Raw genomic sequence first — 20,597 nt, 5'->3', positions numbered from 1 at the left:
CCTACTAATTTTAGCTATTTATGGTTTTTTATCTTGTACGGACTAAATTAAAGGCAAAAGGAAATTTAGGGGCAAAAAACGTGAATTTAAAGATAAAATAGGCTAGCATGTGAAATAGGAAAGAAGTGGCGTCGAAAATGCAAAGTGTGGAAGACTTGGGGGCAAAAGTGTAAAGAAGAGATTTTATAAACACAAGACTCTATTTAAATTTTAATTATATTAGGATAATTGTTAAGATTATTTTTTAGATTTAATTTTAGCTTTTATCTCAATTTATCTTTATTTATCTTTTAGAATTTAATAGGAATATACTAGGTTTTCTAAGTACTATAAATAGAGGATGGAGTGGCATCAATTTCATTCATCTTTTCTGTAAAGCTCTCTCCCCCAAAAAGCTTAGCCTTTCTTTCTTTCATTTATTAAATAAAATTCCATTTTTATTAAGTTTATTTCTTCTTTTTTTTGCAAAAAGCATGAGCCACTAAATTCATCTAGCCAAAGGTTGTCGAGATTCCCCAAAAAGGGTTCATGAGGCTTAGAATCTGCGCTTAGCCTTCTCAATGAATATTCATCGTTTATCCGCATTACGGGGCTGATGCTTCCGTCCATGTCCCTTCAAAAGTGATCTTTTCATCTTGTGCAAAGATTGCACAGTCAGTTTGTTAGCTTACTGCATCAGTGGTTGTCGAGCCTAAGAGAAAAAATGGTATGGCATTCGCCATTGAGAAGTGATGATCTAATGTAAGATGGTCCCACAAAAGTGAAGGTTGGCTAGAGTCAAGTTCCTCTAAATCGTAAGTCTAAAATCTAAGTGGAGTTGGTGGTCGTAGGCGTCCTCTTCCACTATAATTAGCTTATTCTGTTCGAGAAGGATCACCTAAAAGCCTAGGATTGAACCCAAGGAGAATCGAGATAACCAGAGGCTGGAATCTCTCCATAAAAATAAACTCTCTTTTCTCAACTCTATTTATCTTTACAATTTTAATTTCAATTTACGCAATTTCAATTGACTCAAACTTTTAATTATGTTTTTTTTATTTTTTCAGGTACGTAGGTTTTCTTAGGCAAGACTCTATCCAGGATCTCGTGGAATAGGAACTTGTGCAAATCTAGTCCCTGAGGATTTGACCCTACTTTCCTTATACTATTATTTTCGTTATTTTATAGGGATAGGATATTTTTGGTGCTCTCAACTATGCATCAAATTTTGGCTTCGTTGCCGAGGACTGGTAGCGTACTAATCTTGTTTCTTTCTTTCATTTATCAAATAAAATTCCATTTTTGATTCAAAGATAGAAAAGAATGCGAGAGCTAATTGCAAGGAAACGAAGTTACGGAAAAAATAGTAAGGGGTGGTAGGGACTCAGAGTAACCCACCTCTAGAAATAGAAGTAGACGACGAGGTTGAGTTTAGGGTTAACGAAAACCCTACTCAAACATTAGAAAACGAAAGAGTAGGAGACGATCCACCAGAAGAAGTGCTTAACACTAGGGTTAACGAAAACTGAAATCTAGCACATCAACCTATGGCTCAAATGATTCGGCAGTTGGTCGAAGCTCTTGCAGAACAATCACTGTTATGCATTGCGTATCCTACTATGGATACTAATTTTGAATTAAAGTCAGGATTAATCCAGTTACTGCCAACTTTCCGCGGATTACAAAATGAAATCCATACAAACATCTAAAAGAGTTTCATATGGTTTGTCTTCGTATGAAACATCAGGGCGTAACTGAGAATCAAATAAAATTGCGTGTTTTCTCTTTCTCTCTAGTAGATTTTGCCAGGGAATGATTGTTTTATCTACCCTCTAGATCTATTACAACTTGGACTGATCTTTCCCGATTGTTTCTCAACAAGTTTTTTCCAGCAACGCGTGTAGCTGAGTTAAGAAGAGAGATCGTTAGGATAAGGCAAAAAGAAGTAGAGTCTCTTTACGACTATTGGGAGCGATTCAAGAAATTATGTGCAAGTTGCCCACAACATGGGATCACAGAACAGTCTCTGCTCCAATACTTCTACGATGGCTTAAAGCCCATAGAGATGAATATGGTAGATGCCACCAGTGAAGGAGCGTTGGTCAATATAACTCCTCAACAAGTAAGAGACTTAATATCCACGATGACTGTAAATACTCAGCAATTCCAAGCCAATCCTAAACCCACTAGAAGGGTTTACTAGCTAAGTAATTCAACCTTAAAAGATAAAGTTGATCGACTTACTAATATTATGAACTCTCTTTTTGCAGTAAAAATATGACCAACCCAACTGTGCAAAATTTGTGCAACATCCGAACATACAACTGATGCATGTCCTAATTTATGTGACGATACTATGACCCATTTAGATGTTGTGGGAAACTTTCTTGGACCACCCCAAAGTCGATATACCCCTATGCAAATACATATAACCCAGGATGGAAAGACCATCCTAACTTGAGTTATAGGGCAAACATGCAGTATAACCAGCCATACCAAAATTGGTTTCCATAACAACCGCGAGATTCAGGTACCTCTCTAGAAACCATAGTCAATAAATTAGCAACTAATATGCTTGATTTCCAACAGCAAATACAACGGAAACTCTTAATTTCCAAAAGGAAACAAAGGATTTTCAACAGAAAATCGAGGCGTCTATAAGAGAATTGACCACATCAATTGAGAAAATAAACTCACAAGGGAAGCTGCCGTCACTAACGGAACCTAATCCAAGACAACATGCAAATGCAGTGACGTTGCGAAGTGGAAATGTACTGGAACCAAATCCTGGCAAGAATATTGATCAAGATTCCACCCAGAAAAAGTAGGAGAACGATGAACAAGTCCGAATGAAACCTCCATTGCCCATAATTCAACCTTCGTTTCTAGGACGATTGAATCAACGTCGGAGAGGTAAGGAGGAAAAAGAGATCCTTACAACATTCAGAAATGTCGAGATCAACATACCATTGTTGGATGTCATCAAACAAATTCTGCAATATGCCAAATTCCTTAAGGGGCTTTGCACCAACAAGCGAAAATTGACTGGAAATGAAAGAGTAAGTATTAGTAAAAATGTATCAGCGATGTTACAGCGGAGGATGCCAGTAAAATGTAAAGATAGGGGCATGTTTGCGATACCATACAAAATAGGTCACTTCAGAATTAAAAAAGCTATATGTGATTTAGGGGCCTCCATAAATGTCATGCCTTTTTCTATTTATGAATCACTTAGCGTAGGTTTTTTATGAAAACAGGTGTTATCATTCAGTTAGCAGACATGTCTATTATGCATCCCGAAGGAGTCCTCGAGGACGTATTGGTAAAAGTCAAAGATCTTATATTTCGTGCAGACTTTGATGTGATAAAAATGGAAAAGAATAACACTCTTGGATCTTCGGCCATCTTGCTGGGCTGACCTTTCCTTAGTACCGCTAGCACTAAGATTGACGTGCGTAGCAGAACTCTCACGATGGAGTTTGACAGAGAGATCGTGAAGTTTAACGTTTATGGCTCTATTTGTCACCCGAATGAAATCTTGAACGTAAACAGTGTCGACATAATTGACTCATTAGTAGAAGAAACTTTTGCGTCATCATATGAAGATAAACTTGAAACATTTTTTGATGATAATTTCAATTCAGGATCTATTTGTGAATATGTTAATGAATTATTGACTCCAATGGACACTAAACTTCTACCTTTTGTTGTGTAGGAACCAGATCAGGAATTCAAACCACTTCCTGAGCATCTCAAATGCATATTTTTGGAGAATGATGAGACCATTGCAGACTTAAAAGGGATTAACCCTTTGACAGGCACACATAAAATTTTCTTGGAGGAAAAAACGAAACCAAAGCAAAAGGCACAAGGACGATTGAACCCAAATATGGTGCATGTGGTAAAAATGAGAATTTCCAAGCCCATACGAACGAAAAAATTCAGTTGAAACAACCCCAATACTAGTTGAGGCGTCAAGCTAACGACGTTAAACAAGCGTTTGTTAGGAGGCAACCCAATTTTATTTTATTTTATTTTTTATTTTTATTTTTATATTTTCTATTTTCTTTATTTTCTTACATGTTAATAAATTTTATCTCTCTTCTTATATTTAGGAGAATCAAGGAATTGAAAAAAAATAAATTTGGAAACGAGCGAAAACAATAACAAAAATGACATGTGGAGTGTTCTAAACCCTTTCTTTTCATCATATTTATTAATATTTTTTTTCACATCGAGGACAATGTGTTTTAAGTAGGGGGAGGCATTCCTCATTATTTCTGTTATTTTATCTGCTGATTTTACTGTTGTGTTACTGTTGTTGCTGCATTGTGCTCGTTTCTGCCCATATTTATTTTTTAAGAATATTTTACCTCTTTTCATGCCCAAGATTTTAACCAAGAATTGCCCACTGTTTGACCTGCGAGCATGATTATTGTCTACTGAGTTAGTTATGAATTTGCTATATTGATTTCGTCTCCACTGTTTTTTTTTCTATTAGGCTAAAATAATTGTGATTAATAAAGCTAACTCTATCTTGCTTATAGTAAAATCGATTAAGTCTAAATGCAAAGAGGACATTTAAAACAATTGTATGCTAAATTTATGTTCATGACTGTTAGGTAGCTACCGAAACTTATTTTTGACACTTGATTGTTTTTCCTAGTCCTCCAAAATTAAAATTCTATTTCATGATAATAATAAAATTTGATGCCTCTGTGGTTATGAGGCGCAGCTTAAAACGTGATTGATTGAGTAACCGGGGTAGGGTTCTTGGGTTTTCATCCTACTTTGCGTCAAAAAGTTGTGTGACGTGTTAGGTAAAACTTCACTAACTGGAATTAAACAAAAAAAAATTAAGAGTGTGTTGGGCTGAGTAACCGGGGTGGGGTGCTTGGGTGTCATCTCTCTTTGTGTCAAAAGGCTCAATATATTCTTTTAAAAAAACATATAAATACTTTTAAGAGTGTGTTGGGCTGAGTAACCTGGGTGGGGTGCTTGGGTGTCATCTCTCTTCGCATCAAAAGGTTCAATATATTCTTAAGAAAAGGAAAAAAAAGGAAAAACAAGTAAAAAATAATAATAAAGAATTACATTTGGGGGGCTAAAGGTGGAAACAAATAGGGTGTCTTGGTAAGTTTAGTAAATTACCTAATTTTCATGAAATAATCCAAGTCGATTTTGATTTTTGTGTGTTTAAATTGGAATACTTTTTCAGTTTTACTTAAAGCAGGCTAAATGTTCTATTTATTTTTCATATGCATTATGCCTAATTTTTATACAACTTTAGAGTTATATTTCTTTCATGGTAAAATCTAAATTACACAGTGGATAGAAACCATACTTGAGGACAAGCATGAGCTAAGTAGGGGGAATTTGATAATACTCTGGAATGACATATTTTTATATATTAATTACATATTTTGGGTATGATCCTACTAATTTGAGCTATTTATGGTTTTTTATCTTGTAGGAACTAAATTGAAGGCAAAAGGAAATTTAGGGGCAAAAAGCGTGAATTTAAAGATAAAATGGGCCAGTATGCGAAATAGGAAAAAAGTAACGCCGAAAATGCAAAGTGTGGAAGACATGGGGCAAAAGTGAAAAGAAGAGATTTTATAAACACAAGACTCTATTTAAATTTTAATTATATTAGGATAATTGTTAAGATTATTTTTTAGATTTAGTTTTAGTTTTTATCTCAATTTATCTTTATTTATCTTTTAGAATTTAGATAGGAATAGACTAGGTTTTCTAAGTATTATAAATAGAGGATGGAGTGGCATCAATTTCATTCATCTTTTCTGTAAAGCTCTCTCTCCCAAAAAGCTTAGCCTTTGTTTCTTTCATTTATTCAATAAAATTCCATTTTTATTAAGTTTATTTCTTTTTTCTTTTGCAAAAAGCATGAGCCACTAAATTCATCTAGCCAAAGGTTGTCGAGATTCCCCAAAAAGGGTTCATGAGGCTTAGAATTCGCGCTTAGCCTTCTCAACGAATATTTATCGTTTCTTCGCATTATGGGGCTGACGCTTCCATCCATGTCCCTTCAAAAGTGATCTTTTCATCTTGTGCAAAGACGACCGCTTTGTATGTTTTGGGAAGGTTGCACAGTCAGTTCGTTAGCTTACTGCGTCAATGGTTGTCGAGCCCAAAAGACAAAATGGCGTGGCATTCGCCATTGAGAAGTGATGATCTAGTGTAAGACGGTCTCAGAAAAGCGACGGTTGGCTAGAGTCAGGTTCCTCTAAATCGGAAGTCTAAAATCTAAGTGGAGCTGGTAGTCGTAGGCGTTCTCTTCCACCATAACTTGCTTAATCTGTTCGAGAAGGATCACCTAAAAGCCTAGGATTAAACCTAAGGAGGATTGAGACAACCGGAGGTTAGAATCTCTCCATAAAAAAAACTCTATTTTCTCAACTCTGCTTATCTTTACAATTTTAATTTCAATTAACGCAATTTCAATTCAATTAAACTTTTAATTCTATTTTTTTTTTATTTTTTTCCAAGTATGCAGGTTTTCTTAGGTACGACTCTGTCCGGGATCTCGAGGAATAGGAACTTGTACAAATCTAATCCCTGAGGATTTGACTCTACTTCCCTTATACTATTATTTTCGTTATTTTATAGGGATAGGATATTTTTGGTGCTCTCAACAACGCATCAAACTCTTTGGGCTGAGGTATTTAACACTGCAATATATTTTCAAAACAGGCTGCCTACTAAAGCATTGCTTGAAAAAACACCATTTGAAGCTTGGTTTGGCTTCAAGCCATCACTCGCTCACCTGAGGGTGTTTGGATGCATATGTTATGCACATATTCCTACAGTCAAAAGAGACAAGTTAGCCAAGAAAGCTCAGCCTGACATTCTGGTGGGCTACAACAATGTCAAGAAAGGCTATAGGATTCTGGATCCTACAACCAAAAGGGTCTTTGTGAGCGGAGATGTTGTATCTGATGAGAAGTCAAGCTGGAACTGGGATAAAAGTGAACCAGAAGCTATTGCTGAAGACTTGGCTATAGATTAGATTGAAAGAGATCAAAATGTTCCTGAAATGGAGATATATAATGAGCCAGTTAGGGGAACCAGACCCTTGAGTGAAATATATGAGAGGGCTGATGTGGCTGTTGTTGAACCAACTTGTTTTGAAGAAGCTCAAACTCAGCAAGGATGGAAGCAAGCCATGATGGATGAGATGACCATGATTCACAAAAATAAAACCTGGAAGTTAGTTACAAGACCAACTCACAAAAAGGTTATAGGAGTGAAATAGGTGTTTTTAGCCAAACAAAATGCTGATGGAAGCTTGAACAAACTAAAAGCAAGGTTGGTTATGAAGGGATTTAGTCAGAAATATGGAATTGACTACCTTAAAGCATTTGCACCAGTGGCAAGGCTTGATACAATCAGACTACTGGTTGCATTGGCTACACAAAGGCAGTGGAAAATACATCAACTTGATGTAAAATCCGCCTTCATCAATGGATTTCTTGATGAGGAGATCTATGTTGAACAACCTGAAGGTTTCAAATTTCCTGGTGAAGAAGACAATGTTTACAAGCTGAGAAAAGCCTTGTATGGCTTAAAACATGCTCCAAGAGCCTGGTATGCCAGAATTGACACATACTTGGTGAGCTTGGGATTCAAAAGAAGCATCAGTGAGCTAACTTTGTATGTGAAAAATGAGGGTGATGAAACACAGCTCATAGTCTCCTTATATGTGGATGACCTGCTAGTGACAGGAGAAAACAAGGCTATACTGACTAACTTCAAAGGCAATATGGAAAGTATGTTTGAAATGTCAGACTTGGGTGAAATGTCCTACTTCATTGGTATAGAAGTGCCCGAGACTCAGCAATGGATTTTCTTGAGTCAAAAGTCATTTGTCTTGAAGATTCTAAACAAGTTCTTTATGCAAAATTGCAAAGCAACTAGCACTCCAGTTGCTGTTAGAGAAAAATTTTCAAGCCAATGTGACTTTAAGAAAGTATGTGAAACATCCTATAGAAGCTTGGTGGGATGTTTACTCTACTTAATAGCTACAAGACCGATATAATGTATGTTGTTAGTCTCTTATCCAGGTTCATGCATTGCTGCAATGTGAACCATTTTCAAGCTGCAAAGAGAGTTCTCAGATACATCAAAGGCACTCAAAGCTTTGGAATAATGTTTACCAAGGTGGAAAGCATAAAGCTGCTTGGTTTTTCTGATAGTGATTAGGCAGGATCGATAGATGACATGAAAAGAACCTCAGGGTATCTGTTTACCCTTGGTTCAACCATTTTTTGTTGGAGCAGCAAACTGTTGTTGCTCAATCAACAGCTTAGGCAGAGTATGTAGCAGCTGTAGGAGCAGTAAACCAAGCAATTTGGTTAAGGAAGATCATGTCTAACTTGAACTTACACCAAAGGGAAGCAACAGAGATTAAATGTGACAACCAATCTACTATTGCAATTGCAAAGAATCCAGTGTTTCATGGGAAAACAAAACATTTTAAGATCAAGTTTCATTTTGTTAGGAAATGGAACAATCTTAAGAAGTTAAACTGATTCATTGCAGTTCTGAAGATCAGCTAGATGATATCTTAACAAAGCCTCTTTGTGTGTCAAGATTCAAGGATTTGAGAGAAAAATTGGGAGTTTGTAGCATGCAAGCCAAGGAGGAGTGTTGAAGCTAGCTTACATGCAAACCATGAAGTAGACCAAGCAGCCCCGAGCCATGCAAGTTGCTGCTGAAGACCATGCAAATGTTTTGTTACTTAGTTAGATATGAACTAAGTTATTAGCATGTTTGATGTAATTAGGTGCTGATAGATTGATAAATCAGTTTTACCAAGTGTACAAGTTATGTTTATCAAGTTTCTATGCTACTTAGTGGAGTTAGGTAAATGTTTAAGTAGCATGTTTCATCATTTTGGCCAGTTAAATGTTTGGTATATGTAATGGCTTTATGCCTTTATTCAATGTAATGAAAATCTTTCAAATTCTTATTCATTTTTTTTAGTTTTACTTAAGCACTTTTAAGTTCACAAAACTATAGTTGATTCTCTTGTTTGATCAACAAGAAATTGAAGCTTATTGCCTAAGTTTCTGTCAAACACATTTTTGTTTTCTTAGTTCCAACACAAAAGCTGTAAAAATAACCCTATACATATTTTGATATTAAGATTAGCGTATAATTCAAGGTACATTCAAGGTAGATTTTTGCTGTAGTTTGTGTTGTTTTTTCATAGATGGGTGGGTTTGAGAGTTGAGAATAAAAGGAGATAATATGATTTGTGCGATTTTTGCTGCATTTGTGGGAAAGGTTTCATATAGCAACTAATAATATGATTTGCAAATAATCTTCAACTGCTTAAAAATAAATGGAGAAATGTGTTAATGCACTTACAAGGCAATGAGTAGTTCCATTCTAAATTGGGATATGGAAGACAAGAATGAGGATAAGAGTGTTGATACAATGTACTGAAGAACAGTGCTTGCAAACACCACAATGTCACTCTAGATCGATTCAATTGAATCAATGATTGTACGATTATTGTCATAATTCATTAGATATGGCAGTAATTAGAAGCATTACGTTGATTAATACTCGTAAAATTACTTGTACACCACCTAGTCATTTCATTTGTAAATAGATTGATTCAATTTTATTAATAATTGTACGATTAATTATATAATTCATTCGATTGAATCAATGAATGTCACAATTCATTTTACTACGATAGTAGTTTGGGGAATGTACAATTGATTAATATTGTGAGAGTTCGTTATTTTGTCTTCTAGTTGCATGTTTAGTTGCAATTGGATTTACTAACTAAATCAGGAAAAAATTGAGATGGAAATAGAAGTTAGTTACACAATTTAAAAACTTCCTATATTTGTGCAGTTTTATTGATAGAGTAATCCACTATCAATCTATAGTACATGATGTGATTTAAGTTCAACTCACTCATTAACTTGCAATCCCACTCCTATATATTAACTAGGTTACTCTCTCAACTAAATCTTTTCACTTGAAAGATTAGTTATAAACTAAACAATGAGAATATTTTGTACAAAACAATTATGCACTAAAATAAATTCCTTAGAATGAAAATGTTAGTGTTCTCAATCTCCTTGAATTTAGCTAGATCAGATCTTTAATATAGAATAAAAAAAGAGAAATTTCTAGGAATAATCTTCTAAGGAACCAAATCTCTTTAATTAGGTAAATTTGATCCCATTGAAAGTCTTCTAAGAGTAAAATTGCTACTAAAATTCTTAGAGATATGCATTAAAAAAGTTCAAAGTTTTTCAATAAAAAATGTTTATACATATATGGCAAGTTACACAAAAATCTAAATGCAGGTTGAGTTGCATCTAGCATTGCATCTAGAATATATAATTTGTTAAATATCAACACCAACTTATTACACAATATATTTTGTTAATGTTTATGTTGTAAAAAGTTTCACTTTTGTGAGTAGGAACAAAGTAATTTGTTAGCAAGGGAATGAATCTCACATCACTTGGGTACAAAAGGCAAAGGAGTTATGAGTTTATATAAAAATCCATATCCCACATTACTTAAAAAAATAAGTACATAGACTAAAATTAATCAAATTATTGTGCGCATGCAAATGAATAAAAAACCTAGACATAATACATGAATTAATAATAGAATTTAATCTTTTAAAATGGTTAATTTCTATCAAGTTGATGACCTGATTAAGGGTGAGACAGTAAAAAACTTAAATAATAGTAAGCAATTATTTTTTGCTTAAAATTGGTTCTGAGGCTGAAAAACCATAATGAATCTTACCAACTATTAATTTTCCGTGTTGCCAGCACTTGTGAAAGCCAGCCAACCCTCCCTTTATTCGGCCCCTATTATCAACTTTTTCTAATTCATTTAGGGAATGCTCCTGAGGTGGCAGTCTTACATCATGCCAATTATGGGATGCTCCTATGATATGTTTTCCTTGAACTCCCTCCGTTCTTGTGTTGCTTGCTTTTATGTTAAGCAAATGCTTCACAATATCATAGTCTTGATTGTTGATTTGGGCATTGGAAAAAAGCCGGTGATGTGAGTCTAAATCTTTATATTACATGGCCTACTCCCCATTCATTTCCACCTCAGTATTACAAATTAAAGAATGTTTAAAAAGAGTTAATGCATTCCAGTTAAGCATATGAACGCTAACTTGGTGTGGTTGCTTCTTTTGTTTGACCATTGGAGTCCATAGTTCTTTATAGAAACCCCACTTTCTGGAATGCATCACATATAGAATAGAAGCTCCTGGGGTTTTTAAGATCCCTTAACTGACAGGAAAATGAAGATTGTAACCATAATTCCTGTCCTTAAAGGGATTAACTGTGTAAAAGGAAAAGAGATTGTATGGAAAAATCCTGCACCATGTGAAAGTACATAATGAATTTGGGAATTTTAAACTATTTTTGAGCTATTTATAAATCCAGCACTTTACCATCTTTTCACCTGTGCTAAACATAGAGAGCTGCAAAGTGCAAAGCAAATAAATCATTGCTCACCAAATTGTTAGCAACAAAAGTATTGTGAAAATAATATGAAATACCAATATTTATCATTTCTTAAACAAAGAAATCCAACTTAAAATAATACCCAACAACTTTGGAGAGAGCTACTACTCAGAGCTCTTTAAAATGTCCAATAAACAAAGATGCTGTTCAGCATCACAGTTGATCTCACATGCTCATGGATGTCACTGCATTATCGTGCAAGATGCATCTTATCGTATCCCTTAATATGCAATTTGTGCTGGTTGATGTGAACCTTTCATTGCTTTTCTTTCTTGACCAGTAAGGAGTGGCAGACATCAGAAAGCTACAATGCCAACTCAGAAAGTAGCTAAACCACATCTTCTTAGAGTCGGTAAAAGAGAAAAAAAAGTTACTTTAAAAGGTTGTCTCAACTACACAGGGTATTGTTTTATATTTTTTACTGCACTGCCCATTTTCAAGGTCTATGCCTTTTCCATTTAGTTATGTTTTTTTCCCATGGTTGTTTTCTATTTATTTATACTTAAAAAAGTTGAATATACAGGATATTCGTATTAGAGTTTGGTCTATTGAACATGTTGGAGGACTTCATTAGTAAGGATCTTTTCTTTTTCTTAAAGGAACCAAATCTTCTTATAATCTTCCTTCATTTTTTGCTTTCAAATTCTAACTTTTGGAATTGATGAGCTATTGGTGACTCATGCACCAAAAAAGTTAGATTCAACTTCCACTTCTACACCCCCTTTAAATACACACCATTTCCCAAAAATCATGATTCATCACAACCTCAAGAAACATTCAACAGCTCGTTGGCATTGAATTCCATTTCATTCATCAAAAAAAAGAAAAAAAATGAAGAACCAGATGCTTAAACAAGTTATTGGAGTACCAATCAAAGCAGCAAGTTATAGAGTTGAGAGAAGAACATCAAGGCAATACTTACCTGATGCTGCTGGCCAATACCACGTTTCATCACAAGGGTGTACAAAAAGTAGGTCTCCCTTTCAATCTTCACCAATGGTGAATATGGGAATTTCATGTTAAAGTTGTTTCTTTTTTCTAATGAGAAACTGTTTCTAATTGCAGGCAAAGGAAACTTTGTACTCAAAAGGATGAACTTGCTAGGGAAGAAAACCGATACGTTCGCCCATGGAGTCCGAGAGCATGGTATGAACACTCTAAAGCTATCAGTTATATTAATGATGTCTCTTAAGATTAAAGTGAAATGAAAGCTATAGTTTTCATTTTTGAAACTACAGTGAGACTGGGGCCAAAGATCAGTGAAACAGTGAAGGGAAAGCTGAGTTTAGGGGCAAGGATTCTTCAAGTAGGAGGGTTAGAGAAGATTTTCAAGCAATTGTTTAGTTTCAAAGAAGGGGAGAAGCTGTTGAAGGCTTGCCAATGCTATTTATCAACAACAGCAGGCCCTATTGCTGGCCTACTTTTCATCTCATCCGAAAAGGTTGCCTTTTGCAGTGATAGATCAATCAAAGTACCTTCTGCAAATGGAGAATTTCTGAGAGTCCATTACAAGGTTGTGGTTCCAGTTGAGAAAATAAAGGGGGTGAACCAGAGTGAAAACATGAAGAAACCATGGCAAAAGTACGTGGAAATTGTGACAGTGGATGGTTTCGATATCTGGTTCATGGGGTTCTTGAATTATCACAAAGCTTTCAAATGTCTGCAGCAGGTACTCTCACAGAGACTGGGTGATGTTGACACTTTCTAGGTGGCTTAACAAATTTTTCATGAGATGAAATGCGGATGAGTAATCAGTAAATCACTGTTACAATTGTAAAAACAAATTGTTGTTCTAGATTGAATATACATTATATACCATCCTTAATTAAGGATCAAATTTAAATTCTATTTTATGCCAATTTTTACTCAATTGGAATTGTCCATTGTAACCTGACTAAGATACGTTTTATTTACAAGTACGTTGTGTCAGTAATGAGTTTAGTCTTTAAATAAGCCATTGGGAGAGAATTTGCAGGTATCTATGCAGGTAATTGTGCAATTGGCAACTGTAAGTGTGGCAGATTTATGATTAGGACAGCAATTTTAGCAGAATTTATCCATTTAAAAATGATTAATTTCTATAACTTACAAATAAGAAATGGATTAATAGCAGAATTTATCCACTTAAAAATGGTTTATTTCGATCAAGTAATTGCAATGCTTGTGGTAAGAGGTGATGGTAATGGAAGAGTTGGTAGGGAGCAAGTATTTACAAAAATTGTTCTACTCCACCGCTTGTTTCCACATTTCAAGTGATAGATCAAGGATGAAGTTAGGGGTGCCAGGTAAGGGCCCTCGCTTCCCCTTTAGCTAATATATATACTACAATAATTTGATGTTTCAATATAAAGAAATATTTTTATGTGACATATCTAATAATTTATTATTCGTCAATATATAAAATTGTCATGTATAGTTATTAATTAATTAAAAAAATAATTAAGGATTTAGAATCAATCAATTTAAAAATACAAAATTGGTTCTAATCTGTCTCTGACATAGCGTAGCATCTGGTGCTCTAGAGGGTTGTTGAATATGGTTTACAATGGAGAATTGGGTCGAGTTCGTCAGTTTTGTTAAGGAACGATTTTTGATTGCCTAAGGTTCCTTTGCGCAGGGTGAAATCACCGAGAAGTGATGGACTTGGACTTGATTTGGTTTCGGATTTAATTATTCCAGGTACGAATCAATAGAACTTGGAGCTTATAGTTTCAATTTTTACTGAAGATGAAGCTAATTGCATCATGGATATTCCTTTGCCATGGCACTCGCAAGATGACCAACTGGTTTGGAGTGATGAACATTCTGACTTATACACTGTTCGAAGTGGATATCACCTGCTAATCAATCCCCCCATCTTAGACTTGACTGCGTGCAATGTTTACAAACAACTTTGGCAATTACAATGTCCATCCAAGGTAAAAATCTTAATTTGGAAGTTTATGCGTAATTATGTCCCTAAAAAAAAATCATGAAAAGAGTGGTTACAGATGCTTTATGTCTTTGTTGTTTTTCTGATATCGAAACTGTTAATCATGTAAGTAGAGATTGTGTGTTCACATGTGGAATTTGGGATAAACTAGGAATTAAATGGCCATCAGGTGTATCGCAACTCGACTTTATCACCTAGCTATCATGGCTTTATGTGCAATATACAGGTGCAAAGAAAATTGAGATCGCAACAGCAATGTGGGCAATTTAAACTACAAGAAATAAATGTTACATGGAAGGTAATTCCAATCAAAGGGTTGAGGAACTCATCACCTTTGTCCGAGGGTATGTGCCGAGTTGAGTGTTATAGTGTCGCAATGAAGCATCCAAATCCACAGGCTGAGGTCAGGGGCGAAGCTAGAACAATTTTTTAGGGGGGCCGAATGAAATTTTAATTTTTTATAGTCTATATCTTTATAATTTTTAAAGGATTAAATCGAATTTTTATAATTTTAGGAGGGCAAAGTGCAATTCTACCTTTATTAATTTAAAATTTTTAAAATAATTAAAGGGCCTAAATAACAATTTTCCATTTTAGGGTGCCAGCGCCCCTGCCAGCTCCTCTTAGATTCTCCTCTGGCTGAGGTCCTCTAGTCTCCACCAATATCACTGTATGCCAAAGTTAACATAGATGTAAGCTTTGCCACTAGAAACAAACATTCATGCTCAGGAGTGATTATCTGAGATAACAAGGGCCAAATTTTAGGCTCTTGTTCGAGAAACAACATTTGTATTTGTTCCACCTTTATGACAGAGGCATTAGCGGTGGTGCACGGGCTACAGTTTGCTATTTGTAACACCCCTAACCCATATCTATCGCCAGAATAAGGTTATAGGGCATTACCGGAGTTTACAAATTAATTTACAAACATTTCATTATTTCATCAAGCATTCATATTTATAACCAATCAAAATCAAAACATTAATGAGCTAACGTTGGCCAATTTAACTTATTCATGCCACTATAACCAGAATCAAATCATCCAAAATTACTGATAGAACCAATGGATAGTGTGATATATCTCAGACAAGCTTCCAATCGAATCGAGCTTCCGATAATCATTTCAATGCATCTAATAATTATACATATTGCCAATAATAATTCAATTCCAATAATAAAATACATATTTATATAATATTCATCACCAAATAACATTCACTTTAATTAAAATTATACAAAATATAGTTCATACAAACTTACCAGGCTAAATTGCAAAAAAAAAACCAAATTTCAGGGACATTTTGATAATTTTTTACTTTCCTCGAATTTCAACCCAATCTTGACCTAAATTAATATTTCATTCAATTTATTAATTTAAATAATAAAACAATTCATTTCATGCAACTTGGTCACTTTTTGACATTTTTACAAATTTACCCTTAAAATTTCACTTTTATTCAATTTAGTCTCTGAACCTAAAATATGCAAATTAGTCATTTTTAATGAAAACTGATGCTAGTTGAATAATTATATATTTTTCTCCTCCTCCTCTCCATTCCACATCCTTAATGTATATAACATGCTTATATATAACATTATCTATAATTTCACTATTTATTTATATGTTCATTCAAAGTTGTCCCCTTGAGTCATAGTCACTAAATTATTTATATCTTGAGCTACGGAACTCCGAATTAAGATACGCTAAATTTATATGAAACTAGAATCTCATATATTCTTACCATAAAATTTTCAGAATTTTATGATTTAGTCAATAAGTGCAGTTTATTCTTTAAAGTCATCCTTGTTCTGCTGTCTGACAATTTCGACTCTTTTTCACTAAAAATTAATTATCTTCTCGTACGGGATTCGTATGTTGTTACCGTTTGTTTCTATTGAAAATAGACTCATTAATTATTTAAAAATATAAATTTAAGCCCCTAATTATTTTTCTAAAATTTTTAATGATTTTACAAAGTCAGAACAGGGGAACCCGAATTCATTCTGACATTGTCTCACAAAATTTATGATATCTCATGATTTAAAATTCCATTACTTACACCATTTCTTCTATGAGAAACTAGACTCAATATGATTTAATTTCATTTTTTTCATCCTCTAATTCGATCTCCACAATTTATGGTGATTTTTCAAAGTTAACCTACTGCTGCTGTCAAAAACTGTTTTAGTGCAAGATGTTGATTACTAAGTTTATAACTCCCTTTCTCTATAATATTTCTGATCACTTTCACTTATTTCCCTTCACTAATATATCAAGAACATAAGACCTTATATAAGAAAACTCTACTATAACATCATTTATATGTTTCTTCAATAATATCAAACTTAAAAATATATTGAAATCTTGATGTTCTTACCTTGTCTTATTAGTTTCAACTTTTAACTTGATTTTCTCTCTCCTCCAGCTTCTCTTACTTGAATCTAACTTGATATTCTAGCTCCCCATAGTCTCCTTGTTATCTTTCTCTTTTGATGGATATGGAAATTCTTTTGATTTCTAGGTGAAAATGGTAAATTTTTTGTGGAAGAACCAAATTGTAAAGAAAGCAAAACTTTCTTTCTTTCTCTCTTCTTCTCACGTTGGATGCATGGGAAGATGATGATTTCTTTATATCTTTCCCCCTTTTATATTAATCATTTAATAATAAAATAATACTAATTAAATAACATTTATCTAATTAATTAATTAAAAATATCACCAACATCATCGTTACCTTCTAGAGTTTTCTCTCTCTAATTGACCATTTTACCCTTCATAATCTTTTAAAATTTCATCCTTGAGTCATCACTTAATTTGGTAAAATTGTGATTTAATCCCTCAAAATTCTTCACCTTTTCAATTTGGTCCTAATTCATCCATTTTCCTTAGTTTCTAGATTATTCCACCCTTAAAATAATTGCACTATTGGTCCTTTAACTTTTTCATATTTACACTTTACCCCCTCAAATTTTGAGTATTTACTCTTGGTCAACAAAACTTTTCTCACTTTTGCGATTTAATCCTTTCTTGAATTAATATATCATAATATACTTCCCAATATTGTCATAACTCAAAATTTCCCTTTTTGTCACTTTATTTCCTTGTTTTACTATATCAAGGATACCTAATTTCTTACTGTAGTAGTTTTCGGGGTATTTCAGTAGTAATTTTCGGGATATTACACTATTGACTTAGGCTTCCCACATGTGATAATAGATAGTGACTCATTATCAAATATTTTGAAGCTAAACTCATAGGAAATTGATTTATTGGAGATAAACTCGTTTACCTAGGATGCAAAGAGACTTTCGGAAAGCTTCATTTCATGTTGTTTAGCGTTCATCGCCAGAAATGGCAACCAAATTGCACATGCAATGGCATTGGAGGGGATGCTTAGGCAAGGGGAGGCTTTCTGGGTAGAAAATGCGCCGTCACTAGCCTTGAATCGTGTTGCGACTGGTCTTGGTGTATGGACCCACCTTGATGATCAGATGTGCATACGAAGTTTTTGAGGAATCATCTTTAATCTATTTTTCCCGTTTTTCTTTTCTGGTTTTCTTCAACATTTTATGATGCTTACCAGGGAGACTAGTGCTGATTGAGCTCAAGTTTTGCTGAAGAGAGGGGATGGTCGGTGTAACAGTCTGTTTTTCAATGGTGTCAGAAATAGTGGTTTCAATGCCACCAAATCCGATGAGTAAGTTCGTAAATATTATTATATAATATTTACGGGTCAAATGTGATTCTAAAAAGGTTTTTGATTTGATAACTTATGTTATTTAAACGATTTATTAAGTTTGAGTGGTAAGACCCTAAGGTTAAGTGGTTTTACAAAATGAGGTATCGGGACCTCGTTTTTATAAACCGAGCTGTAAATATTTTTATAAATACTTACAGAGTACCATTAAGGTGATATTAAAGTTTCGTTGAAAAATTTTAACGTTTCGATAGTTAATTAATTAAAAAGGACTAAATCTTAAAAAGATGTAAAATTGGATCACTATTTAATTTGAGTGATTAAATGGATTATGTATTAAATGAGGGAGGTTTTATATTGCAATTATATCAATTATATTATTAGTGGACAGTTGTGGCTAAGTAAATGCTTGAACTTTGGTTAGTTTTTTAAAGGGTAAATTAGAAAATTAGTAACATGTATTAAAAGAAAGCAAATATGGTCATCTTTTTACTTGAGAATTGAGTGTCGAAAGTTCCATGGGAGAGTTCATCAAGTTCGGCCATGGTAAAATTTATGCATGGTAAGCTATTTTTCACCCATTTCTTTTAATTTTTATATTTTTGAGATCGTTGCAACTAGGTCCAGCTAGCCCGTATATCCGATTTTGAAATTTTTTAAGATTTTGAATGTTGCCATTGATGAATCTAGTGATTTTTTATGTTAAATTATGAATTTGAAACATTATTTGTTATTTAAATTTATTTTATTAAGTGATTTTTGATGAATTTATAGATTAGGGACTAAATTGCTAAAATAATAAAAGTATAAGAATTTTTGTGAAATTATTACAAAAATGGGCTGAAATGGAGACTATGAATATTCGGCTAGTGGGAAATTGCAATAAAAAAGGTTAATTTGCATGGTTTAGGCTCAGGGACTAAATTGAATAAAAGTAAACTTTAGGGGCAATTTTTTTAAAATGTCAAAAATAACTAAATTACATAAAATATATTTTTTTGTCTAAATTAATAAATTGAATGAAATTATTAATTTAGATCAAGATCGAGTGGAAAAAATTGAGGAGAATGAAAAATTACCAAATAGTCTTTATACTTTGACATTTCTGCTATTTGGTCAGGTAAGTTCGTACGGTTAAAATTTTAATATTTATTTAAATTAATGAATGATATAACATGATGTATATATTTATATATATTCCATTGTTGGAAATGAATCATTATCTGAGTTATAATATTGAATTTTGATGTTTGTTTTGAATTGAACGCGGGATAAAGTACATTCGTGTTTTGATGTATTACGGGGGTTTGGAATGGTGATGGTATTGGAGGGAGATATCAGCATATTACCCAAGTAAACCGAGATTCAGCATTTTTTGAGAACTTTCGCATTATACTTTCTATTTGGCGTGATTCGGGTGGATCAGCTCTTTTGAGCTTCTGTTCAGCTCTTACGAGTTCTATTCAGCTCTTATGAGTTTTCATTTGTGTGTTCAAGTGGATCAGCTCTATGAGCTTCTGTTGGTGTGTTCGGGTGGACCAGCTCTATGAGCTTTTGTTGATGATGTACTCTTATCTGTAAGTCGTTCTTCGAATAGAAAATCTCGGTAAGGTAATATGTTTAGTGAATTTGAAAGATCTGTTTTTTATTGAATATTGATATGAACATAAATAAATTTAATAGCTGAGATTGTGGATGATGCTTAGATTTATGCTAAGCTTATAGTTACATAATATCATGTTTAATATTAATGATATACAATGAAATGGTAAATGACAAAAATGAGAATATGCTTATGTTCATAAAAAGCTGGTATGATTCAAAAGGTGTATTTTTCTTATAAAATGGTTTATCATGTAACATCCTGTAAGTCAGCGTGTCGGGAAATATATTTTCGGGACACCGCCTTTGTGTATCGAGTTTAAAAATATTAATATTATAATTTTGAGAGTTACTTTGGAATATTAAATTGATAATTTTAATTATTAGAGACTAAATTAATTATGAGAAAGAAATAATAGTTATTATTAAATGGCAAAGTAGGGCTTGATTAAAGGACTTATTCAATAAATAGGCCATTACTTAAATAGGTTTTCGTAGTGGAAGTTTATGATGGTATATATATACTAAATATATATATATAAATTATTGAAACAATTGGTAATTAGAATATATATTAAATTGTAAAAAATTTAAAAGAGATGGTTTAATAAGAAAAAGAAATAGTTGCAAGGACTATGTAATTAAATAGTCCATTTTTTTAGTCATATGGGGTTAGTGGATGAGTATGAGAATAATATATATATAGGTGATATCATTAATAATTATAATAGGATAATTATTATATGTAAGAGAAATAAATAAAAGCAAAAGAAAATATCAATGATTATAGGAAAAGAAAATAATAAAGAAAAGTAAGTGAGTGTGGGGTGGGGGGGGGGGAGA

General features: G+C 33.5%; 1 protein-coding gene across 1 annotated transcript; it reads left to right on the top strand.

Moving 5' to 3' along the window:
- Positions 1–11,616: 11,616 nt before the first annotated feature.
- Positions 11,617–13,392, top strand: LOC107909014 (GEM-like protein 4). The gene is made up of 3 exons (XM_016836379.2): positions 11,617–12,492; positions 12,588–12,668; positions 12,761–13,392. Exons 1-3 carry the CDS (start codon positions 12,354–12,356, stop codon positions 13,228–13,230), a joined length of 690 nt encoding a protein of 229 aa, XP_016691868.1. The 5' UTR covers positions 11,617–12,353; the 3' UTR covers positions 13,231–13,392.
- The last annotated feature ends 7,205 nt before the right edge of the window (positions 13,393–20,597 follow it).

This window comes from Gossypium hirsutum, chromosome D02, assembly GCF_007990345.1.
Source record: "Gossypium hirsutum isolate 1008001.06 chromosome D02, Gossypium_hirsutum_v2.1, whole genome shotgun sequence".
Taxonomy (NCBI): domain Eukaryota; kingdom Viridiplantae; phylum Streptophyta; class Magnoliopsida; order Malvales; family Malvaceae; genus Gossypium; species Gossypium hirsutum.
Note: the sequence above shows the minus strand (reverse complement) of the source record. Positions and strands in the feature narration are given on the sequence as shown.